The sequence below is a fragment of the Malaclemys terrapin genome, chromosome 1, assembly GCF_027887155.1.
Source record: "Malaclemys terrapin pileata isolate rMalTer1 chromosome 1, rMalTer1.hap1, whole genome shotgun sequence".
Classification (NCBI taxonomy): Eukaryota; Metazoa; Chordata; order Testudines; family Emydidae; genus Malaclemys; species Malaclemys terrapin.
In genome coordinates this window covers 85,966,547-85,993,678 of record NC_071505.1, presented here as the reverse complement: position 1 = coordinate 85,993,678, position 27,132 = coordinate 85,966,547, and the positions used below count along the sequence as shown (strand labels likewise).

General features: G+C 40.4%; 1 protein-coding gene across 1 annotated transcript in view; it reads right to left on the bottom strand.

Annotated features, from left to right (window-relative positions):
* Positions 1-11,796: 11,796 nt before the first annotated feature.
* The window catches only part of SCYL2 (SCY1 like pseudokinase 2), a 53,149-nt gene continuing 37,813 nt past the window's right edge, over positions 11,797-27,132 (bottom strand). Inside the window, exons 13-18 of the mRNA XM_054028847.1 lie at positions 25,340-25,458; positions 23,889-23,989; positions 22,668-22,734; positions 22,152-22,241; positions 19,449-19,568; positions 11,797-17,734 (exon numbers count right to left, since the gene is read on the bottom strand). Of these exons, the coding sequence (XP_053884822.1) occupies positions 17,084-17,734; positions 19,449-19,568; positions 22,152-22,241; positions 22,668-22,734; positions 23,889-23,989; positions 25,340-25,458 (1,148 nt within the window). The 3' untranslated portion in view covers positions 11,797-17,083. The remainder of the gene's footprint in view (positions 17,735-19,448; positions 19,569-22,151; positions 22,242-22,667; positions 22,735-23,888; positions 23,990-25,339; positions 25,459-27,132) is intronic.

The following is a 27,132-nucleotide window of genomic DNA, read 5'->3' as shown; positions in this document are numbered from 1 at the left end:
ATTCATAGTTCCTCAATTTTTGAGTTGTCCAATCTGAGACACATTAAAAAAGAGAGACTCATTTTCAGAAGGTGGTTACTCAACACTGCTGAAAAATCAAGCCACCTTTAAAGTCTGGCAAGTTCAATATCCAAAATCATTAAATTACTCTTGAAAATTTAGACCCACAGCACACTAGAATCTGAGTGTCTGGTTATGTCTACACTGCACACTAGCAGTGGTGGCAGCATATAGAGTATGTTTAGCTACATGAACCAGTGAAAAGCAAAATGCATCCACACTGCAGCGTGAACTACATAAGTCAGTGAAGGGCTCTGATAGGGTGAGGCAGCAGGGAAAGCCTTCAATAGCTCTCCCCTCCCAGAGCCTCTCTCTGCTGCTGAAGTCTTTCCCCACAGTGGGAAAAGGCTCCTGGAGCGAGGAGGCAGACGAGACACTGCCCTGCTAAAAGTAGCAGTGTAGATGGAGAGGCACTGCTTGGGGGAGTACAAAGCAGTGTACCCACAGGCTTCAGGCATATCTTTACTATACTCATCTAAACAGTGCTTCACCTTCTAGGCTGCTATTTATAACTATGCTAGGGTGGCTACCCATGCATGTACTCCTCTACATGCTGCCAAAAGTAGTATGCATTGTAGACATACCTTCTGTGTGACTATCTAAGTTATATCTGTTTGGCAGTTCCTCACAAGACACTAGACCTGCATGTTAGGTTAAGGTGAAAAGTGACAAGGTAACATCAAAATAGTTTTCAAATTCAGATTGATATTTTCTGTATAAATAGACACACATTCTTTCTCCTGTGACATTTTAAAACATGGCCTTTTTCAGCCACACAAACAAGGCACAGTAGTTGGGTAAAATAATTTCTACAAAGTCACTGCACATGATTCAAAATCTATGCTGCATTAGGTTCAGCATCCTCACTTAGTTGTTTAGGTTATAGTGACATCTCATGGTAGTTTTATTGTTCTCTATTGAAGTCACAGAATATTCTGAAACAGAACATGTCATTGTTTCCCAGATTCAATAACTATCATTAAGGAACAGGTCTTTGTGCTTTTGAAAAGCTTTTGTTTTAAGATGACTCAAAATGTGGTCTCATTCTGGTTCCTTCAGAATTGCATACGATTTCTGTTTCACCCTCACCCTGGGGAAATGTTTCAAAGGGAAAATAGTCTTCCATACTGACGTCTGCCCATGATTATTAGAAAATTTATTTTAAGTAATGCAGGTGTAGTCCTCAATTCAAACCTACCCATAGCTGCTATTTGAAAATACAGGAAGTCAATTGAATGATTCACCAACCCCCTGTATGTTAGTTCACTGTGTTCCTCTAATCCCAGATCTGGGTCTTTTAAAGTGTATATCATTGCAACAGCTATTGTAAAGCATCCATGTGCTTTGAATGCTAGAGAAAAGAAAACCGTGATACACTCAAACAAAATCCCCAAACCAGCTATTGCATAAGGAAGTATGGCTAGCCCCAGGGTTAGAAAGTTTTATTGCAGTGAGACATTGTGGTTTGAATCCTGAACTGGCATCAAAACATAGTTTATAATGGAGGATTAAGACTCAATGTTTTGCTAACAAATATGCTCCAGTTCATCCACACATTAAAATGGATACAGCAATCACTGGGTGAAATTCTGTGCCAGGGTTCTGCAGGCAATCAGACTAGATCACCATCATGGTCTCATCTAGCCTTAAAAAAATCTAAGAACCATTGCAGAGTCCTTTGTTTGTGCAGCTCTGAAGCTATTCCTGGGCCAAGTTAGAAGTGACACTGACTCTTCAAAAGGAGTATTAATCTAGTTCTTTTTCATTAAGGGAGTTCATAATGACACGGGCTGAAGGTGGATTTAAAAAAAATTTTTTTTTTTAAATCAGAGATTTTTTTTATTTTTAATTTAAATTAAATACATTTCTCTTTTAAAAATCAGGCTATTGAAAATGAAATTTCAAATTCTGACAACCTATGTTAAGGCCTAAATTTATAATCTATCACAATCATTTAAATTAAACACAAAAAGTGAATATTCATGTGTCACAGAGCCACAGAATCTGTGCTATGCCCCAGCATTGGAACAGTCTTTTGGAGGAACCCTTTTAGTGTGCCAGACTGCCAAGGGATCTCACTCTTACTTCAGGGTAGGCCGCACAGCCTCACTGCCACCTACGTTGAGCTACTGGGCTCAAACGCTCCTGCTTCAAACCATCAGCTCTCCTCAGCAAGTCTGTCTGAGAGAATCTCCTGGTAGAGACTTGTACATTCTTCAGGGACTAATGGTCCCCAGGCAGTATTTGCAGCGACAACCCAAACAGCATTTTCAAAACAGTAGGACTTATTGGTCAAGTGGAACACAGCAGTGGAAGTCCTTAGGTTAGCCTAGAGTAATAAAGGTTAAGCACAGACGGTTCTGGTCAAGCCACAATTCACCAGCCAAGTTGTAATAAACTTATTTTCAGGCTCTAGGCTTCTCTACACTTAAAACGCTGAGGCACAGCTGTAGTGCTTCAGTGAAGGCATTACATATGCCAACAAGAGGCCTCCTGAAGGCGTAGGTACCCCACCTCCTTGAGAGGCAGTAGTTAAGTTGAAGGGAGAATTATCCTGTCATCATAGTGCTGTCTACACTGGGGGTTGGGTCGGTTTATTAACTGCATTGCTCAGGAGTGTGGATTTTTCACATCCCTGAGCAACGTAGTTATAGTGACCTAATTACCTAGTGTAGACCAGGCCTCTGTGTCCCTCTGACTTTCTTCCTTAGGCCATGTCTACACTAACACTTATGTCGGCAAAATTTATGTCACTCAGGAGTGTGAAAAACCCACACCCCGGAGCGACATAATGACACTGGCATAAGTGGCAGTGTGCACAGCTTCTCCTGCTGACATAGCTACTGCTGCTCATTGGTGGTTGTTTAATAATGTCGACAGGAGAGCTCTTGGCATAAAGCAGCTACATGAGAGATCTTACAGTGGTGCAGCTGCATCATGATAGTTGCGCCACTGTAAGCTCTCTAGTGTAGACGTAGTCTTAGTCGGTTTCCAGGTGAGAGAGCTCCCGGCTTCTTCCAGAGCTCATACTTTTTTATTTGCCCACCTTCACACCTCTCAGGTCCTTTTTCTCAAATTGGTGTCCCTGCTCAGCTTCCCTGCTGAGCGTGTCAATCAATGAGTCATTAGAGCCTACATGGTCTCTCTGGACCCCTTGTTAATCGGTTTCAGCCAGTTTTATTTATTCTATTAATTCCAACCAGACAGGGAAGTGACACACACATCTAGGTCTCTTAGACTTTGTCTACACAATGCACTGTTTAGCGACACAGCTGTGCTGCCAAAAGCCACGCAGTGTAGCCGCTGTTTGTCAGCAGGACAAAGCTCTCCCACCGACAAAAATCTTCCACCCCCCAACTAGCAGCAGTAGCTTGGTTGGCAAGTGAGCACTCCTGCCAACAAAGCGCTGTTTACACCGGCACTTTTCGTTGGCAAAACTTTTGTCTTTCAGGGGGGCAGGGGTGTTTTATTCACACCTCTGGATGACAAAAGTTTTGTCATTCAGTTGCCAGTGTAGACAAAGCCTTAGTCTGTCTTGAGAGCAAACCTCTCCCCCACCCCCCACAACTGGGTAGCAATGCAAAGAGTAGGGGGAAACTGAAGCAAATGTAGGCCTCAAAAATAATATTAAAAATTCCCCACTTCATCACATCAAATAGCATATGTTTGCTGCCAAAATTTTAAAGAAAGTCAAACCATTAAACTGATGGAAGTCACTAGCTAAGCACCTAGAACCAGAGTTTGTTGAAGCTAAACCAGCTTTTGACAGCAGTAGTCTCTTCTGCAAGTGCAGAGAATATTTTCTTCATTTCAGTTTATTCAATTAGTTCAGTTCAAAGACTAAAGCCATGTCTACACTACAGAGTTAAATCGACTTAAGTTACATCAAAGATCATAAACCACTGTAATCATATCACTTATGCATGTTCACACAACACTCCTTGTGTTGGCGGAGTGCGTCCACAGTTGGTGACCTAGCACTGACAGAGAGAGCAGTGCACCATGGGTAGCTATCCCACCGTGGAAATCGCACCTTCCCCCACTAGGAGTTCTAGGAATGGATCACAGTGCATCATGGGGGCAGGATCACCGCCCCATGATGCAGTTTTATCTGTCCCATAATTCCAAGAGCCTCTGTGTTTTGTGCCATTTTTCAACTGCCCCTGTAAACTTTGTGCCTGCTATCTCTACCCAAAAGCATGGATCTTGCACTGCTCTCCAGTCCTATGATGACTGTTATGACCACAATGCAGCTGATCCTGCAGTATTTCATGAGCTGCGAATCTGAACAGGAATCAATGGTGCCTGCCCTGCTGTATACCATGGAAAGAAACAATGGTTGGCATTCATGGAGCAGCTGCACACGGTGGACCATCACTATTGGGCTCGGGAAACAAGCACTGAGTGGTGGGATCAGATTGTGATGCAGGTATGGGATGATGAGCAGTGGCTGCAGAACTTTTGTATGTGCGAAGCCACCTTCCTTGAACTCTGTGTGGCGCTTGCCCCTGACCCGTGGTGCAAGGACACCAGAATGAGAGTTGGTCTAATGGTGGAGAAGCGAGTCCACCGTGGGAGTTGTGGTGATGCAAGTGTTCAGGGCCATTAATCATTTTCTGCTACAAAGGACTGTGACTCTGGGCTATGTGAGGAAAACAGTGGATGGCTTTGAGGCAATGGGATTCCTTAACTGCGGTGAGGCAATAGATGGGGCACACATCCCAATTCTGGCCCCAGACCATCTTGCAATTGAGCACATCAACAGAAAGGGCTTTACAGCACTGCAGGCACTCGTAAATCACTGGGGTCATTTCACTGACATGAATGCAGGGTAACTAGGGAAGGTGCATGATGCATCTTCAGGAACACTGACCTGTACAGAAAGCTGCATGCAGGGACTTTCTTTCCAGACCAGAAGATTCCAATAGGGAATGTGGAAATGTCCATAGTGATCCAAGGAGACCAACCTACCCCTTACTCTCCCAGCTGATGAATAAAGCTGTGAGTTTGCCATGGAGATCACCGAAGTCATGCACTGGCAGTGCCCCCGGAGCCCTCCCCACAGCACCTTCAGCACCCCCCGGGCCACCCGCTGAGCATTCACCCCCCCCACACACACAGCACCCCCCAGGTCACCCACCCAAACACCCGCAGCACTCCCAAGATTTAGTCAGGGGTATAGTACAAGCCATGGACAGGTCACAGGCTGTGAATTTTTGTTTACTGCCCGTGACCTGTCCATGACTTTTACTAAAAATACCTGTGACTAAAACATGAAGCCTTACTCTGGAAACCTTGACAGCAGCAAGGAGCGCTTCAACAATAGGCTCAGCAGGTGCAGAATGATCATAGAATGTGTTTGGCTGATTAAAGGGTCACTGGTGCTGCCTTTTTGGCAGGTCAGACCTCAGTGAGGAAAATATTCCCATGGCCATAGCAGCCTGCTGTGCTCTGCACAACATTTGTGAAGCCAAGCGGGGAAAGTTTCTCCAGGGGTGGGCATTGAGGTCGATCGCCTGGTGGGAGACTTTGAGCAGCCAGACACCAGTGCTATTAGAGGGGGTCAGTTGGGGGCTTATTCAAATCAGGGAGGCTTTGAAGCAGCATTTTGACAATGAGCCCCAGTAATGTGTTTTTCTGTAATGAATTGAGTCAGGCATTGTTTACTTGCCACATTGAAAGACCACTGTAATGATTCCTGCCTGAGCATTAATTGTAGTCAGCAAATGTGCCGACTGTCACTGTGTATGAATTTCTGTTGCAACCACCCTGTATAGGTCACAAATAAAGATTCACTGTCTTCATAAGACACAATTTTTATTAAAAAGCAATACACAGATTAACATTTCTTACAAGAAACATGACAGTGAGCAGCACTTGCTGAAGTGAGGCTCTCACAGCTGTGTGTAAGTCCAGCTGTTGTTATGGAAAATGTCCCTGGGGTGAGTGCAAAGGGTACTGCGATGGGCCAGGAACATGAGAGGAATGTGTGTGGGGAGTTTGGGGAGCACAAGAAAGGAAGCTCTGTATGGGCTACAGGGGGAGTCAAGCATGCATGCATTCCGCCTGCAGTGCAGTCAGGGACCTCAGCATCTCTATTTGGTTTTCCATGAGCTTTATTATCCACTCATGGGCCTGTCTCCTCTCCTTGCTAGCCATTTCTTGTTTCTCTCTCTCTCTCTCCATGGTCTATGTTCACTAATTGGCCTGATCTGACGATTATAGTACTTTGCAAAATATGTCCTCCTTACTCCTCCTCATTCACTTCCTTATCTGACGGAGGTGCTCTGCCGGTGTATCGAAGCTGACCCGCAAGGGCACATTTGCAGAAACCAAAGAAACAATACACAGAGTCAGTATTGCGTGTGCCTTGAATCATGCCTCTTGTGCACTTTTCCCTTGGCAAGCACGCAGCATGGCCAGAGCACTAAACATGGTGAGTTTGGCTTGGAGGGTAGGGGGTGGACAGTGCAAGACAGGACAAAGGGTCTGGGTGGTTTCAAAAGGGGATCAGTACAAGCGCCTAGGGACACTATTCTGAATACTGGCTCCGTTTTCCACAGTTGGGGTAATCAAAACTGAAATCATACTAGTCAGGGTAACTGAAGATGCAAGGGTGCATATCCTGCATGCGTGCGGCTTCAGACCAGGTCCATATGCTGCTCGCTTGTGTGCTGCTTTGGTTCCTGCAGAAGTAATTGCTTATTGGTGGGGCAGTTTCCTACAATGGGGGAAAGAAACAAAGCTGCTCTGCCAAGGAACTTTTGGCAGAGGATTGGAGAGCGTCTGCAGGAAAGTTTCCTAGAGATCTCTGCAGGATTCTCAGAAGAGTTCAGTGTGCATTAATAAATTTTTCCGAAGGGCCTTCACTGTGTAGCTGCACGTGAACGTGAAGCAGACGCAAACAGTACCTAATGTTGTTAATTTCAATCTCTTCTCCGACATGCACCATGCAAACAAAATAAAGGACACTGCTACCTTATGCAACCGTGCACTATCAAAGCAAAATGAATACTTACCAGAACTCCCCTCTCCTGCTTCAGTTATGCCAGAGACAGACTGCTGGCACTGGCTAGACCTCTCCGGAGTCAAAAAGATGTCCTGGCTTGCCATGCCACCGGATGAGACCGTCGCCTGTCCCACATCCTCCTCCAACTCGACCTCCTCTTTCACCACTTCGTCCTCAGGGTTGACTCTGCTGGCCACTGCCTCCAGACCCCCCCCCCACCGAAGTATCCACAGGGCTCTTGGCAGTGTAGATGGGGGTCACTGCTGAGGATGGCGTGCTGCTCCTTGTAGAAGGGGCATGTTTTCAATGCCACACCAGAGCGACAGTTGTTTCCCGTGTCTTCTGGTATGCCTGCCTCAGTTCCTTCATCTTAGCATAGTACTACTGCGTGTCCCTTTCAGGCCCCTTCTCATCCAAGCAATGAGCAATCTGCTCAAAGTTCCTACAGCTAGATTGGCATGGTCAGCTGGGAAGATGTGAGGTGAGCTGTCCATGCCAAGCAAACAGGAAGTGGAATTTCAAAAATTCACAGGGCTTTAAAGTGGGAGGGGCACATGCCTGTGTACCTGGCTGCAGGGCAGAGGAGTGGAAACTGCTTACCAGAGCGGTCATGATGGGTATTGTGGGATGCCTCCTGGAGACCACTTAGTAGTGTCTACATTGACCCTGCATCACTCTGTCGCAAAAAAACTCTGTGCTGCTTGTTGATGTGGTTTATTATGTAGACGTAGCAGGAGCGTTAAAGCGGCAGGAGTAGTATTGTGTGTGTATATATCTCCACTGTTTTGTCAATGAAACCTGACTTTTGTCAACAAAACTATGCAGCATAGACAGGCCTAATTCATTTGAAGTTAAGAAACCAATCAGGAAGTTGAAAAGGCAGGAAAGCTTATTTTTCTCTTTCAATCTATGAATAAAAATGAGGTGGAGATGATGAGATCTATTAGTTTTAAAATCTTGAATGTCAGGGTGACCAGAAACCATTCACTTTACTAGAGCTAGGCAATGTTTTTCAGCAAATAGTACTGAAACTATTCACAAATTCAAGTTGAACACAGCAAATAGTTTCTGTCACAAAGAACAGAAAACAAAAATTTCAGAAAATGTCAAAACGAACAGTTTGTTTTGACATTTTGATTTGGAAATTTTGGAAATTAAATGACTGAATTCACATTTTGAAATGTCAGTTCAAAAATGACGTTCTAAATGTTTTGTTCAACTTGAACAAAGTGTTTTTGTTTTTCAAAACACCCCACACTAAAAAATTCAGTTTTGGTTGTAAACTAACCAAATTTTCTCTCAGATTTTTAAAATCAATGATTTGCTTAGCTCTATGAACTACAGTTAATATTTCCTTTGGTTAATAAATCAATTAATTTTGAATGCAAAACATGGTTTAATAAACTTACTTCTCTCCCTTATATAGCCAGCACATTTAAGATAGTATTTCATAGTTTTATTAAATAAATCTATGAAATACTGTTGTTCATTTTAATTTTAATCCAATTTCTATCCAAAAGCAGTTGGACACAAAACATGCATAAAAAATTACTCATCTAGCAAATAAGAAATATGTAATTCACCTAACATAATAAATGTAAAAATTAGGAATTTGAATAAATATGTTAAGAAACATAACTGCTTACATAAATAGATCATAGAATCATAGGGTTGGAAGAGACCTCAGGAGGTCGTTTAGTTCAACCCCCTGCTCAAAGCAGGACCAATCCCCAGACAGATTTTTACCCCAGTTTCCTAAATGGCCTCCTCAAGGGATTGAACTCATAACCCTGGGTTTAGCAAGCCAATGCTCAAACCACTGAGCTATTCCTCCGCTATAATGCATCCCTCTGGTGAGCAAAAACTACCAAATTTAGTTTTTATGGTTACCAATCATTAAGAATCAACCATTCTTCGGAAATCTAACTACAAACAAGATTAAAATTGGTGATTTAAATCAATCCACCCTTCATGGGACATCAATGAAAGAAGTCCTCTATTATTGAGAGCATACAAAACCCAGAAATTGCATTTAATAAGAGTATACTTCAATTATAAAGATTACAAAAAAAAATAAATGAATAAAAAAAATAAAAAATAAAATCAAGGGAATCATTTTGGCCAGAACATATAGCCCTTTATATGGCCTATGCCTACTATGTATGAGGAGCTTTACTGAATAACCCCATTTACCACCCACTAGTGGTTCCGATTCAGTAGGAATGTCTATATAACAAGCATTACAGCAGCACAGTTGCAGCTATGCCACCATAGCGCAGTAGTGTAGACACAACAACCGGGGAAGGGGTCTTTCCATTGTTGTCATAAATCCACCTCTGAGATACGTGCTAGTTAGGTCAGTGGAAAAATTCTTCTGTCACTCTAGCTGCACCTACAATGGGGATTAGTTTGACCAAACTCAGTCACATAGGGTGCAAAATTTTTCCACATCCTGAGCAATGTAGCTAGGTCGACAAAATGGTTACCTTCCTTTTGTAACTGTTGTTCTTTGAGATGTATTGCTCATGTCCATTTCATTCTAGGTGTGTGTACGCCCATGTGCACAGTCAGAGATTTTTGCCTTAGCAGTATTCATAGGGTCGTCTGTGGCACCCTCGAGTGCCGCACTCATGTGTCGATATAATAGGGGCCACTAGTCCTATACTCTCTCAGTTCCTTCTTGCTGGTAACTCCGACAGAGGGGCAGGATGGCAGGTAACAGAATGGACATGAGCAACACATCTCAAAGAACAACAGTTGCAAAAGGTAGGTAACCGTTTTTTCTTTTTCAAGTGCTTGCTCATGTCTATTCCATTGTAGGTGCCTCACAAGCAGTATCCCTCAAGGTGGGCTCAGAGTTCACGGTCACGTGGCTTGTAACTCTGCTGTACTGAAGCCAGCATAGTCTTGGGCCTGCTGGATAAGCGCATAATGAGATGTAATCAAACTATTTACAAGGCTTGAAGACCAGAGAGAAAGAACCGCTAACCCTTGCTAGACAAGGGAAAAGGTGCTCTGACCAATCACCACTGGTGGTAAGAAGGAACTGAGAAGGTGAAGGGCCGGCGGTGCCTAATATACTAATGCATGAGCGTGGCACTCAAGAGGGTGCCACAGCCAACCATCTGGATACCACAAAGGCAAAAAACTCTTATGACTACACACATGGGTGCACACACACCTAGAATAGAATCGACATAAGCAAGGACTCGAAGAACTAATATTTAGGTGTAGATTCCAAGGCCAGAAGGGGATCATTATGATCATCAATCTATGGGTTCTCAAACTTCATTGCACTGTGACCCCCTTCTGACAATGAAAATTACTATATGACCCCAGGAGAGGGGATCAAAACCTGAGCCCTGCCACTCAGGGCTGAAGCCCTAAGTAGTGGGGCTAGGGCTTGAGTCCCTGGCCCCAGCAAGTTTAACACCAGTCTTGGAGACTCCATTAAAATGAGGACACTATCCACAGTTTGAGAACCATTGAGTAGTCTGATTGCCTGCATAACACAGGCCATAGAACTTTTCCCGAAATACTTCCTAGAGCATATCCTTTAGAAAAACATCTAATGTCGATTTAAAAAACTGAGTGATGGAGAGTCCACCATGATGCTTGGAAAATTGTTGCAATGGTTAATTACCCTCACTTAAAAATTTACAGCTGATTTCCCATCTGAATTTGTCTAGCTTCAACTTCCAGCCATTGGATTGTTATAGATTGAAAACCCCCGTTATCAAGTAGTTTCCCCCATGTAGGCACTTATAGCCTGTAATGAAGTCACCCCTTAAACTTTCTCCTTGTTAAGCTAAATAGATTGAATTTACTGAGTCTCTACAAAGCATGTTTTCTAATCCAATTTATTAACATCCTTCTTGAATTGCGGACATCAGAGTTGAACACAATATGCCAGCACTGGTTGCAGCTGTATGTGTAGACAATCTCTAAACAACAGGAGAAGAGAGGTTTTTCCTGAGGGCTGATTGCAAAGCCAGGGATTGTATACATGAGAAGCAGAGAGCCACCAGAAAAAGCCAGGAGACAGCCAGAGAAGCCCTGAGAGGAAGCCACTGAGTGAGATTTTATTGGACAGTGTGCTGGCTGGAAAGAGACTTGGAATTGTAAGCAAGCAAATGGGCTCTTGTTTGTTTCTGCTGTGTTTAGGGAAATAGGACTTTGTTGGTGCAATCCTGTTATTTATAAAGAATATACTCAAATACCTGGACTTTCATTAATTTCTCCTGATAACAGAAAGAACCCCCAAGAACCCAAATACTGGCTACCTGCTTAGATCAAAAGGAGCAACAATATCAATAGAAATTTTGCATTGGGAAGACAGATGACAGAATATGGCTCTTATTAATATGCAGTGATGGCGAGAGGACACAGAAAAATTAAATGCTAATTTTAAAGTTTTAATATTCGTGAATGTTTTCCAAAGATTGGCTGTGATTCTTCAAACTTCTCTGGCTCTTTGCTGCATCTCATGATGTCCATTCTGTGCATGTGTGCAACATGTGCTCCAAATCCATAGGTGCCTCAGCAGCAACCACTTGAAGGAAAACTGAATCCAGGACTAATCATAATTCCGTGGTTGTATTATGCCCTTCTTATTGGATCAATTGCAGTGCAAACAGAAGTGTGATAATTAAAGTTTTCCACACAGGTTAGCATTGCTTGCTTTTATGGAATGCTGGGAATAAAAATATTCGCTTTTACTTCCAACATGAAAATATGAAAAATTCATTTATTTTAGTAAGCAACCTCGTTCAGATTTCAAAACTTCACCATTTTCATTCACAGTACAAAGTGGTATGAATTTCTTTAAACTCATTGTGCATTTTACATTTTTTTAGGATTACCAATCTAAAAGTTGATACAAGAATAAATTTATTGTTGAAGAACTGTGATGGCCAATAAACCAAAATACAATGTCATGCTATGACAGTTCTGCTGATCGTGAATTGCAGCTGACACTATAGTAACATCACTTTACACACTTCATGAGAATTTTAATGCTTTACAGTCTAAACATAAAACTGCCACTAAATACAGACTGTACAATTAGACAAGTAAACAAATACTCTATTAAATATCCTGCCCAAGGCCCGAGTTCACTATAATACATTAAAGCAGTTTTGATTTACAACTTCAAGCCTGAAGATCTGTACAGTGGTTAGAACTGCCTGAATTTTAGCACTTATGAGAACAAACCACTTCCAATTCAATATCAGGGACCCATTTATTCTATTGATTTTTGTTGCAAGGACTGGAACGTTAAGGGGACTTGGGGGTACTAATCCTAGTCTCTAATGTCTCCTGTGACTTCCTTGTACATCAGTCAAATCCTATTGGAATGAGAGGTACAAAGCAGAATCTCATTGCAAACCAGATAGTTTGGGAGAATTTACCCGGAAAGCTGTTTCAAAACAGAAATGATCAGTAAATAAAATGAATCTCACACTGCAGAGAACAAACATAAAATGGACACGGGGTTACAAACACACAAACATTTTAACAGGGCATTTCTTTAACCTTGAACTGCACAAGCCAATCAACTCAAAAACACCACAAAGAAGTTACTTCTCAAGTCCAAGATTGAGATCAAGTGTTCATATGCTTATTTTAGGAAGAAACTCTATTCCCTTTCTTCTGCAATTCAGGTAGATATTGGCATATTAAAACACATTTACACACACGAATCGTAACGCAGAGAAAGAAAATCATCCTTTTTTTACCTGGAAGATGGGTGAAATTTGACTTCAATCTATACTCTCACATTTCATTTTTGATCTCACTGTGAAATGTAACCAAGACAAGTGGTATCATGGCATCTAAATACACGTACATACAAAGTATGATACAAAATCATCAGCAAATGCATCTTTCCCTTGCCATCTTTTCATTTCTTACAAAGACAAATGCAGTATTTAAGAAAGCTCCAAAATAATGTGTCACAACAGTGTAGGTCCCTAGGAAGACAGGACTTTAAAGAAAAAAAAAAAAACTGTGTTTCAATACAGAAATTGAAATATTTGACACCTATTTGTCCAAAGACCAAGCCTGCTGAGCCTCAGTATAAAGTACCTGTACTGTCAAACCCCTCAAGACCCAAGGACACACCTGTTTCGTTCACATTACCACATCTTCCCTCCCTCACAACAGCCAACTGTGCCCCCCATAGTCAACTGATACCCTACCCACTCCCCCAATTAAATTTGCCCTCCTTTTCAATAATGGATGCTCAGTACCTTTTTGCAAGGCTCCTCTGATGCTACTACCCTTCTACATATGCAAGAGGTCCTTGGTCTTCCACATAGGCAGCTCCACTCCATATCCCCCACCCTTAGGGGAAAAGCAGCAGCAGCTCTGTTCCCCACCTCCACTCTGGGATTCCAGAAAAAGATATCAGCTCAGGAGCTACTCAGCTCCCACCCTCCCAGGAAAGGAGTCGGCAGTTCCATGGCCCCCACTCAGCTCACTTGTCCAGGCAAACTTTCTGCCAGTCCCAGTTGAGCAAGTTCTTCAAGCCGTTAAATACTGTGGCCCCATTTAAAAGGCTAATTTGTTTTACTGATTTTGTTTGTTTTTCACAGAATTCTCCAGAGTACAAAAGGGTCTGAACCAGAAGCCTATGAATAGGTTTATAGTCACTAATTTATACTGCATGGCAAAATAGCAGGAGGACAACTAATGCTCGCACACAGAGGAAATGCATCTGTATTTCCCCAGTGTTTATATTTTGTCTTTTACACTAAAAAAGTGGCAGTGAAGTGGATCAAAAGGAAACTTGCTTCCTCATCCCTTTTTTGCTTTGATATATTCAGTCCAATTTTCAGTTCTAACAAATACGAGTTACGACACATCTGGACTGCAATCCTCAACTAAGAGCCAGACCCATGCAGAACTCTATTGCAGTCAATGGAGGTCTGATCGCACAGATTTAAGTGCAGGATTGGGGAGTTACATAAACAAATGTACTTGATGCATGCAATGTTTGCACATATTTTTTAAGTTCATTTCAGTGTGAAGGGCAGAAATGTAAAACCTGGATTATTGTTCAAGGCAACACAACACCAGTGCATGATTATTTTGGTGAAACAAATATGAATATTTTCTACACATTGCCTAGAGCGAATATCAATTTCAAAGCAAATCTCCATTCTATTTGAGGGCTAAATGCATGGAGAGAGAGAGAGAGAGAGAGAGAGAGAGAGAAAAAGCAGATACAGAAAATAAAAAAGGGGCAGTATAGGTGTGACCCATCTTCCCAACTTACCTTTGAACCCATGGAAGTCCCTCCTTCACTAGGAAAATGGCAGGCCTGAGGCATGGCCATCTTCTGTAACATTGTCTCTGTATTTCTCTCCTATCCCTTCCTAATACCTCTGCGGATTCCAGATATATATGTTATTGCTGATCCAGTAGTATTAACTTAGACTGCATGCTATACTACTGTCTGCAGTTCAACCCTTCATTGTGCTTGGGGGTGAGCAAAAGCAGCTGGAGATAGAGTCAGCTTCGTAAACAATCCCTGTTGTTACAGAGCCCAAGAAGCATTGCGGAGGCATAGAACTCTGGGGATTTTGGAAGCTATGCCTCATTTCACAGGGAAACAAATTTTGCACCAAAGTGTTGCACCAAAAAAATTTCAAATTATTCAAGTCAGACAGAAACATTTATCCAGTATATTACCTCTGGTACAGTCTCTCTCTCTCTCTCTCTCAAACCCTACAGAGCATAAAAATAGTTTACAAAGAACTACCCTATACTTTGAATTGGAGATTGGCCCAACTAAAACCATGGACCCAAAATTCCAAATTTTGCAACTGTCCCCTATCTCTAATAGGCTGAATCAAAATCCTAATGCCCCCAAACTCTATGTGTGGGACGGTCACGAGCACAGGAGTGGTCAAAATCCAGATTAGAATTTTTTGGCTTGAGTGCATCTCTACCACGGATATGAGATTTTACAATAAACTATATTAACAGTGGTAATTTTTAACACTGTTTTATTTCCCACATAATTCAGGAGAATGCAGACTCAAGTAATTCTTCAAAGTCTTGCCTTAGATTGCCCTAATAAAGTACATCTCTCAGAAATCAGATGTGCAAGTTGATTTATATAAAAAAAAGACATTAGGATCACCCACAGTATAGAATGTTATTAACCATATATGTATCAAACATTCAGTAGTCCTAGTATCGCATTTAAATTATGCTGCTAATTCAATGTAACCTACAATATCTACCAAAAATATAACAGCACATACAATGTGCATTTAAAAAAAAAAAAAATTTCCCACTGGTCCCAGATATTTTAAAACAAAAGGACTAAGGCAGTAGTTATAATACAGTTTTTTTTTAAAAAAAGACACAGTTAACGTTTTTACCGCTTAAAACTGTGGAAATATAATTTAACAAAATACAAGTCACATTTACAGCATAAGGCCCTTTGGTTTCTTAAGCAGCAAATGAAAGAACAATTTCATCAGCGAAAGGCTTTGAAAAATAAAGTACAAGTTTTCTATATAAAAAAAAAAAAAGAGTTAACTAGTTCTTTCCTTCTCAAAATAGCCAGTCTTCTAAATAGTCTTCTAAATATTACACAAGAAGGTTCCTGAATTTCCTAGGAAAGAGTTAAAACCAAACTGTAGTAACTGTCAGACCAGAGATTCTATCATGGGCAAGCTGAACATCTACCTGTTTGGAAGCAGAAGAAACTACTGCTTAATTTTCTGGAGAACTTTATTAAATTTGGAGCAATACATTAAAAGGATTTAAAATAGTTATCTAGTCACCAAATCTAGTGCTTACAGTTTTGCTTGAGAATTCACTTCATATGCATTTGTCCTTCATAAGAGTTTGACAGCAAAAAATCTGAGTAACTGTTTATTTTAAATCAAGGCAATCATGGCAGACTGCTTTTTCACTAGTTTTGAGCAGTCCTCTTCAGTCTCCTCTAATACAGATGGAAAATGTTAAGTGACCTTAAATGTTTCCATGTAACTACGCAAACTATATCCAATTTTGAGGCAGATCGTCTTAGCCACTAAAACACAGAAATATTTCACTTACAACATACATGATTGACTAAGTTACCCGCCATGTTTTAAGCAGGATTTAGAAAGGCTTAACATCAATGGTACATGGCTCTTACTGTGGTGCTGAAAATCGGGAATCAAAAATCATGGAGCAAGTTATAATCTAGCATGACTATTGGAGCAGTGCTTTTCTGTGTCCTAAACTGGATATTGCTTAGGAGTTAATATCACAATTTCACTCCCAAATCTCCATTCTGTTTTAGTGAGAATTAGAACTATAACCATTATCACTTTACTCTTGTTGAACACTACTGCTGTATTAATCCTTCTTACTCTCTAACAAGATAAAGTGAAAGCCAAAACATTTCCCTTCAAAACCTTAGTCTCTTATACATGATTAGAGACATTTTCATTCAACATGGCTAAAAAAAACCCAGACAATTAGATGCAGTGTAATCCCAGGGTGTATCATAGTACAACTCAGGGTCATGCCAAATTTAGGATATCCAAATCAACACCACATCAGGATTTAGCACACATTGAACAGAGACTTGCATATTGTGGGGGCACTAAACAATATAAATCAGCTTATTACAACTTAACCATTTTTGTTCAATTTATGGAGTAAAACTACACAAATCCAAATCTATTTGGAACAAATCTCTGAACAATTATGAAATATTTAGCTTCTGCTTTTGTGCATGGATGTATGCAGATTGATGTAGCCTGACTTAAAACCCTGAAGTTGGGGAAAAAGGGCCAAGAGTATTTATCACATAAGACTTGACAATTATGAGATTCTATTGCATTACCAGGTCAGCCTGAAAACAAAATCTTTTTCCAGTACAAGTCTTTATTTTGCTAGGTGGAAAGTTTCCCCAAGTCAAATTTTTACCAATCATACAAAGATGTTAATCAGCTTACCCATCATTCAAATTGTAACAATCTTTGAAAAAGAAAGCAAGACATTTTACCCAAAAAGATCTTTTAAGTCATTGCTAGCTGAGCTGCTGTTTGTCATGGTGTTTGTTGGCTGTGCAAAGTTCTGAGGGTTAAAGAAAGGATTACCCTGCATACCAAAACCAGGTTGTCCTAGAGTGTTCATCTGTGGTCCCAAAACAGAACTGCTTGCACCCGGGGAACCTTGAGGGGGTACAAATTGAGTAAGCCACTGGTTTGGTTTTTGTTGTGATAATTGGTTCATACTAACTTTGGGTTTTTGAGGACCAAAAAGACTATCTAAAGCAGATAAGTCTGGGGATCTGTTGTGTTGTGTCGGCTGTGAGATTCCAGATGTAGCACTCACAGGGCTGTAGTTTGGCATGTTGGCAGTTGGTACCATGTTCATCTTGGCCATTCCAGTTGCAGTTGGACTACTGAAGAAATTCTGGTTTGTAGTACCTGCCCCAAGGCTGAATCCAGAAGTCTGAAATCCCATATTAGTATTTAGTCCATTTGCTATGTTTCTCTTTGTGCTGTCAACAGGTGATAAAAATCCCATTCCAACACCCATAGATGGGACAGAAGAAAAGCTACTTGAAGAAGCAACTTTAGGTTTGCTGATGGAATGGCTGGTCAAAGACGACATATTATCTATCAAGGTATCTGTCAAGTCCTTTGTCTGCAAAATATACAAGTGTAGTTACATGCTTTTGCTGCTTACAGACACAATAGCAACACTTTATTACATTGCTTCTGCAGTTAAGATACAGGTGGTACCTCTTTTAAACTCCAAATTTCAGAAGCTGAAATTAATTCGGGTATTCGAAGTGGGACCCGCACTTCCTATTCCATGTTCCACTCAAATTTGGCATAAAAGTTAATTTCTTTACCTTATACAAGGACAATTTGGTTATTTTGGTACTCAGGTGTTTGAGTTGTTCCACAGATTTGGCACCTGAGTCTGGCAAATACTGTTTTTCCAAACTAACACTTTTGAGACTGCTTGAGAAGAATTTTCAGCACAGCTTGAGGGAACTGAACACAATTGTTTCCATTAAAGTCAAAGTGAGTCACATGGCTAAATGCTCACATACAGTATCATGCTGAAAAATATCTCTATGAAATATGTGCAGAGATCCTTTGATGTTTTGAAAAAGATGCATTAAGCATATGTTCAGTAAATCAATATTCTATACTATAAATTACACATTTTCTACATATATGGGTCTAAATTTAGCCTTCAGACGCATGTGCAACTCTTGCTGAGGTCAGCGAAAGTTGCATGCTCCTATCTGAGGACAGGCATTTTGTCCTCTTCAAAATGCATTGGGCTGCACCAATATATAGATTGGTCTGAAATCATAAAAGTTGTACACAGACTGCAAATATCAAGAATAACTAAGATGTGGTTTTATGGTCTTTAACCATAGGTAAAGGAGCACTGAAACCCCGTTGTAAATATGGGAGACATTCACTGATCAGCAAAGTGGGTATATTCAGATCAAAGGGTGTAAAAACACAAGTCCATCCTAGATTAGTGCTGCACAGAAAGGTTTTCAACAACAATATTATTTTTCTTTTTGTAATAGAGTGAGAAGGAAAAAATGATTTCCCCCCCCCCACTACCTTCTCCTCCCCACTTGCCCCACAGGAAGGTGGTGTGCGTGGAGAAAGAAAGACAGACAGTCTTCTCCCCTTCTTTTCCCCCTCTCTGCGCTCCGTCCCTCCCCCATTTTAGAAAAAATGTTGAATGAAACAAGTCCTCCTGCCCCAAGTTTTTCTCTAAAGCTTTTCACAACCAGTTCTACTTTGAACAGAGTTTAAATTTATCTCACATAAGAGGCGAAACTATGTTTAAATGAAATTACTGTAATAAGATTTATCAAACTTTTAAAGAAAATTAAGGCACACAAAATATTTACATTAATATGTAAATCATATTCTGACTATCCCACCAAGGTGAAGAAAAGGTTGCTGTAATATTCTTAAAGCAAGATGGTAGCCAGAAAACATCTTTTGTTTGTACTACCATCAACAGACACAAACAAATCAATTTAAGCTCTTTGGGGCAGAGACTGTCTTCCTGTAAGCTTGTATTGTAACTAGAATAATGGGACTCCAAATCATGATGTTGCCTCTGGACACTACTGTGTCATAAATAATAAATATTGTTAATATTGCTGTTGAGGCACTGGGCAGAACATAACACAATTTGTTATTATTTAGCTACATTGACTCTATAGTACTGACACCACTGAAAATGGGGAGTGGGGGATGTCAGTAAATCAAGAAGGTAAGACATAGAAATTATCACTTTTATAACACATACAGTACTTGCAAGGAGGTAGGGGCAAGGTTACCATGGAAACTGTTCAGTAGAGATCTTTTCTCACCTGTTTGACTGGAGCTATGATTGCATGTGATTGAGGCTTAAGTGGTTGCTGGTTTTTCAATTTTTGTGCCTGTTCTTGTTCTTTTGCTAACTTTTGCTTCTCTTCAAGTGTAAGTGACACCTTTAAAACACAAAGCATTAGCATTAACACTGGATAGTATGTCTCATGACTAGTTACCTAATTTATAATATATTAAATCTAAATGACAGTGCTAGCTGTTTAATGATACAGTACATACTTTTTATTCCAAAAATAAACTTCATTTCAAAACTGGCTAATGTTGCTAAGTGACAAAAACTTATCATAAAAACTTATCACATTTAGAAAACCCAAGTAGTTAAAAAGCAAGGAAATTAATTGTTAAGGGTATCATAAAATTAACACTGCTCACATAATTTCTTATTGAGTATGAAGAAATGGCTATTTCATCACAATAACAGTTGCCTTACCTCTGACCCATAATTTGCTGGGTTTTAAAAAAACTCAACATATTTTATGTAGGTATTCTATTTCAAGGAATAAATGAGAAATATCAGCTAATATAATCTGACAAAAAAAATTATGAAGTCATTGTAATTGGTGTTTCTTGGAAGAATTGGTGTTCCTTGAGAATAATGTATGTGTAGTTGATAGCAAAATCTAAACTACCAATTTACTGTAAAATTAAGTTTGAATCTGTGGCTTGTCATTTGAGTCTCATCAGTGTGTCATTAATATCAGGGCCGGCTTTAGGAAGTGCAGGTCCCGCTTCGAATACCCGGCAGCGGTCCGGGTCTTCAGCGGCACTTCGGCGGTGGGTCCTTCACTCACTCCGGGTCTTCCGTGGCACTGAAGGACCCGCCCCCGAAATGCCTCCGAAGACCTGGAGCAAGTGAAGGACTCGCTGCCGAAGTGCCGCTGAAGATCCAGACCACTGATGGGTGAGTAAAAATTAAAAAGGCGCCTAAGTTAGGGGCTCTTCTTTAGGGCGCGGGGCTCTCTTAGGCGCAGGGCCAGAATGGGGGAAATCGGCCCAAAGCCGGCCCTGATTAATATAACAGAGACAAGGTAGGTAAGGTAATATCTTTTACTGGACCAACTTCTGTTGCTGGAAGGTACAAGTTTTTGACCTACACAGAGTTCTTCGGGTCTGATGAAAGAAATCAGAGTGTCTGCGGCTAAGAAATCAGAGCATATGGGCAAAATATAAATTAACAGTTGGCACTCTGACTTCTTTCCCCAGACCTGAAAAAGAACTCTGTAGTTTTTATTTTCTTCCCTACAGTCACTCCTCATTTAAAGTCGTCCCGGTTAACGTTGCAGCTAGCTGGCGGGGGCTTGGAACCAGGGTAGACTGGCAGCCCCCTATCAGCTCCCCGCTTCCCTAAGTTTCCTGTGCAGCAGCTGCCTGCAGTTCAGCTGTGTCCCTCCCCCCACTGCCATGTGCTGCTCCTGCCCTCTGCCTTGGAGCTGCTCCCCAAGACTCCTGCTTGCTGTGCCGGGGGGGGGGCGGGGAGAGGAGGGAAGGAAGAGGGGGGCTAATGTCAGGGTGTCTCCCTCCCCCCTGCTCCTGCACCCCGCTTACCCCATCTTCCACAGAGCAGGGGGGACACACCAGGGCTGCAGTCACAGCAAGCTGATCTAATTAACATGGTAGTATACTTAAGGGAAATACATATATCTCCCTCCATTCCTCCATTTTAACCCTTGAGGGCTCAGCCAATTGCTAGTTCATCATTTAGCAGGAACGGAAATATCCCACCCTCTGACTCCTCCACCTCAATCAAGCTTCACAATCATCATCACTGTGTACCAGTATTAAATTGTTTGTTTAAAACTTATACTGTGTGTGTCTAATATATATAGTCTTTTGTCCAGTGAAAAAAAATTTCCCTGGAACCTAACCGCCTCATTTACATTAATTCTTATGGGGAAACTGGATTCGCTTAACATCGTTTCGCTTAAAGTTGCATTTTTCAGGAACAAACTACTATGTTAAGTGAGGAGTTACTGTATCTTGTCTCTCTGTGACCAACATGGCTACTACAACACTACAAACAAATTAACAGAAGGCAGGAACAGCACATGGCAGTGGGGGGAGGGACACAGCTGAACTGCAGGCAGCTGCAGCACAGGGAACTTAGGGGGCTGCCAGTCTACCCTGGTTCCAAGCCCCCACCAGCTAGCTGCAACGGGTTGCTCTTCCTGCAAGAGTAGACAAAGCAGGTGGCTGCCAAACGACCTTAGAAGGGAGCATTACACAACTTTAAACAAGCATGTTCCCTAATTGATCAGCAACGTAACAACGAAACAACATTAACTGGGACAACTTTAAGTGAGGAGTTACTGTAATAGAAAATGCAAATCAACTAACTACATTTTGCTATAAAGTTTAGTTGGTGGTGAAGTAGGAAAGAAACTAGTTGACAATATTACTTGCTGCCTATACTGCTTGTGTCACAAACAATATCAGTTATCAACAAAACTGTTTCAAAGAGACTCAGGAACATAATGAAGAATTTAAACATTTTTCAATGCTCCTCACCATGTGGACATTCAGAGTGCAGTGCTGAGCACAACTGGTCAGTTATTCTCTTTAAGCATTAAAATATACAAGTGTTTACATGCATACTTTTTCGTACAACACAGGCCTTTGGCTTTCAACATATTTGCCTTCTACACAAGGTATTTACATAATAAAACACCTTCAGAAAAAGAGCTTACCTTTTTCTGTTTTGATGACAGCCCATTTTCTTTACTATCTGATCCACTAGTTGGAACGTCATTTCCAGTATTGTTAAACATCTTGTCAATCTGTTTAAATTGAAAAAGATTATCCATGAACAATTTTAATTTTTTTTTTTTTTTTAAATAAGCCATCATGGTGTTCCACTTGAGAAATTTCAAAGATGTTTGATTAAGGAGAGAAAAGAAACACTGTAGTTATCAGTATTCAAAAGGCACGACACAGGCTTAAATATATGCAAAGCCTTGGAGAGACTGAAGAAATTTACTGACTATATTGCAGAAAGCTTCTGACAGGCGCATCGCATCTTTGAAATTTCTCAAGTGGAACACCATGATGGCTTATTTAAAAATGGAATCCTTTAAATATGGGATTTAAATCTGAATTCTTCAAAAATTTTAAATTTTGTAATTTATGATTAAGAAACCAAATATTGTAGAGATAATTTCAAATTTGATTCCTGTGGGTAACCAATGCAAAATATTGTCTCTTACCTGATTACCTGTACTATTAGATTTTGTCTCTTCAGATACGTTCATTTGATTAGTTATATCCAAAGATCTGTAGTACAGAGTACAAATATTACAAAAAGATGGCTCCCAGTCAAAGCAATGACCCTAATTCAGCAAAGTTCATAATTCTAAGAGAATTAACACAGAAGAAAACTTTTCTTATCACAACACTGTTGTATTTAGAGTGAGTGCACATGCATGAGACACAGCTTAGAAAAGGCAGTATTTAAAATTGTAGTGAGTTATTTAATGCCAATTTCAAATACTCTTTGTCTCTCTCCTAAACAGGAGTAGATATGTATAGTTAGTTTAGCTTAATTTGATTTAAACCCATGGTAAATCCCATACAATATCCCTAGAGTCACAGTAAGTTTTGTTTTTGAAAGAACTCAATTTTTCTCCAATGTAATTTTTCAGTCCTCAACAATTACTGAAAACCAACTGTTTAAGTATATTTTCATACTCCAGAACTATACTAAATAATGGAGCTCTATAGTGGATTACCATATTGCATGAATAAGCTAAGAAACTAAAAAAAAATAAAAGATAAAAAAAAAAAAAATCACTGACAAATGTGGTTTATTTTTATTACAAAACTTTGCAGTAAGTGTACAGTATTATATTTTATAAAACAATTTTTTTTTTAGTTATAATACAAGACCTCAATACAGGACTCAAATCTTTGCTGAGAAAGTGGGGGGGGGGGGGAGAGAAATGGATAAGACTGCCTATTTGTGAGAGTGATCAATGACGAAATTAGGAACTAGCGAGGCTCTACTGCAGGGATCGGCAACCTTTGGCATGCGGCTCGCCAGGGTAAGCACCCTGGCGGACCGGGCCGATTTGTTTACCTGCTGCGTCTGCAGGTTTGGCCGACTGCGACTCCCACTGGCCGCGGTTTGCCCCTCCAGGCCAATGGGGGCTGCGGGAAGCAGTGGCCAGCACATCCCTCGGCCCGTGCCACTTCCCACAGCCCCCATTGGCCTGGAGCAGCGAACCGTGGCCAGTGGGAGCCGGGATCGGCCAAACCTGTGGACGCAGCAAGTAAACAAAGCGGCCTGGCCTGCCAGGGTGCTTACCCTGGCGAGCCACGTGCCAAAGGTTGCCTATCCCTGCTCTACTGCATGTGCTGCTACAGCTAGAGATGTTTCACATTTGCTCATACAGGTGGAACTTACACCTCATTACAACCCACACACTTACTTTTGCTGTTCTTGCATAATATGAAGTTGTTCAAGTTTGGTCTTATGTTCAACCTCCAATCTACTAAGCATATCTTTTATGACAGAAATGAAGGAATTGAACTATAAAGGAAATGGGTGAAAAGTTAAGATTTTGCATTGTGATGGTAAATATATAAAAAAATGCATTGTATTCTAACATTTTTTATTGCTAGAAATCCAGTTATATAGAATTTTAAACAATTGTTCAGCATGTTTATAAAACCTATATTAGGTATGCACAGATAAAGTAATTTTTCTAAAAGCCTGTTAAGTTTATCTGTTTTTGCTATTTTGCATGTAGTATACCCCCACTATGAGCAGAGTAATGTGGTGCTAAAACTGTAGACAGGAAGTAGACAGTGACAGGGTCTCTCAGGCAGCTCCAAGTAAAAGATGGGGTGTTACTTAGCCAATTTACTTTCTAAAAATTTCCTCTTAGGAATTCACGTTTCTTTTTTTTGTTTTGTTTACAGCAATATATTCGCATTGCTAGACTACTGGCAGCTTTGTTTGCAAGTGCTGCGAGTGGAAACATTAAGAATGCATTCTAGCTTTTGATTTGTATTGTATTAAAATTAGGTGGTTAATTACATTACCAGGACACATTTAGAAGACATTGCAATATTACTCCATGGCCCTTTTGTTTCTGATGCTTTGATTAAACCCCATTACATTTTGTCCTGAATATTTTTGTGGCATATTTGAATGGTATCATATGTTTGCTAATGTAAAATTTTCCATCAGCCTTATAGAGTTAATCTTGTTTAAATTTTTCCATAGTGTTTATAGTTTACATCAATCATCTGCAAATTCAGACAGGTTTGTAGTCAGTCTCTTGATTAAATCATTGTCTATAGTGTAAAAACAACAGATGAGTAGAAGGAGTATGGGTCAGAGAAGTGACATGCTGACTTCAGTTCCTCTATTTTTAGTCCCATGGTTTGAAATATTTACTTACTTTTTCGAGTGCTGACATTCTGGCTAGAAGACCAGAAATGCTCTAAAATGCCAGAAAGTAAACGTAGGTCTTTTAGCTGTTATTCTGAACTACGTACTCTCTCATGCTTTTAACAACTATAAGCTACACTGGATTTTATTGGCAAATATTAGTGAAAATATTCTAGGAGAAAATTTAATTTAAGATAGAGTGAGAGGAAAACTGAAGATCTAATGATAACTAATGGATGCAACAGGTTTAAAGATGAAAACATCACATTTAGAATCTTAAATTAGAATTACTGACTAGATCCACTATACAAAACACTGCTCTTTAAGCCTATCAATTCTGACAGTATCATGGGACGCCTTTATCATTGATTATAGTCACATTGAAACACACTAACATATAAACTATTTTGTCAGAGAACTATCTCCTTCTAGACCAGCTCATTAGGTAAAAGTGTGCAAAAACAATTAAAACTGAGTTCGTACCTGATTGAAATTAAGATTGTTCTCAATACTAAGAGGAATAAGATGGGGTAATACTTTTCCCGCAAGTTGTTCTTTGGTAATTCCCAACTTCTTATGAGTAAATGTACATTTGTAAATACCTGATATAGAACATTAAAATAGCAAGATCGGTAGTTTAGTGGTTAATATTGTGAATGAGCTCCAAGAAAACTATACATACTGTATGTACTGATAATAAAACTGAACACAGGACTCAAAAGTCAGAGTATCAGAGAAAAAACTGTTCATAAAGAAACTAATTCATTTGCAACTAAACACAAAACTAGAAAAAACAAAGGTGAAGGTCTGGGCACAAAAAGACAGGGTTTCCTGTCAGGGGCAGCATTTCAGATTTTGGTGGTGGTGGTGGTGGTGAGGGGAGGGAGCGGGGGAGGAAGAGTAGACGGGGACTTTAACCATGATTCCAGGGGCTATTTAGGCACCTGAAAACTCTAGGATTTGTGCGGGGTTTTGGGCAGATAATAACTTAGAAATTAGTGGATAGTAGCACCGTATCTAAAAAAAGAGAATTAAATAAATATTAGACCCACTCAGCTCTAATACTAACATGTTCTCACACCTTGTGTCAGGTTACTTAAGAGACACTGGTTAGGTTTAAAATTTGAATATATATTCTTACTTTGTTACTAACCTTTGACTCAACAATTGAAACAATCATAGAAAAATCTAGATTACTTTCTATCACTTTTTTGCAGTTCACCAAGCTTAGAATTGATCATTTAACTTTGGAAACAACCTACTAGGCCAAGGCCCTGGGAGTTTATACTGCACCTGACTGGGGCTCTAGGGGTTCTACTTCCATTTAAAGGCTAGTTACTTTCCAGAAGGCTCTTAAACACAACACTACACAACACTACAGTGATTGAGTTGCAGTTCTCACAGGAGAATATTTAAAACCAAACACCAAGAAAATTCCACATTTTAAAGTTGAGAAAAAAATTGAGACTTCAGAGGTATATCAGGGGCACTGCCGGCAGGAAAAGAAAATAAACAGGCACAGGAGCACTGGGCAACTCTTCCTCTTGAAAGAAAGTTGGAGGGTCAAACCTTCTAGTCCTTAATCCAGTAAAACATCTATTGCCACCAGTGCCTCCACTCACAGATATTAACGTGTGCTTAATAACTATACACTTCATACTTAAATATCTAAGCAATCTTATCCAGGGCTACACATTTTATACACATTGGCGCAGGGATTACATTTTCTAGCATATTCTGAACACTGCTGAGCACACAGATGGTCCCCAGTGAATAATACAAAATCAACGTCATAATAACAGTCGACTTTTTTGACTCTGTGGATGCAATTTCTGTTCGTTGTTCTGGAATTGGCCTGAATACAGCTGAAACCCTAAGAATTTGAGGCATAAACACATCTGATACTTATATGACACTTTCTGATTCCTTCCTTTTCTTGAACTCAGAACAAAAAATGACAGAACAAAATGTTTTTTCTTTAAAATGTAAAATTTCACAGCAGCCATTGCTCTACAACCCAGCATGGGGCAGAACCTGTCACCCCTTGGGAGTTAAGTGATCTCCTCTCATCTGACTCTCATTCTCCATCCTTCCTGACCTCAGTGCTGCTTTTTATGCTGTCAGCCATGACATCCATCCTAGCCACCTGGGACCATTTGCTGGAGTCTCAGAGAACTGGCCACCTTTGTTTTGCTTCCATCTATCAGAGTCCTCTTTTTTTTGCAGCATGCAGGAGATAGATAGGCTGGTCTGCTGGATAGGGAGCTACCCCTGAA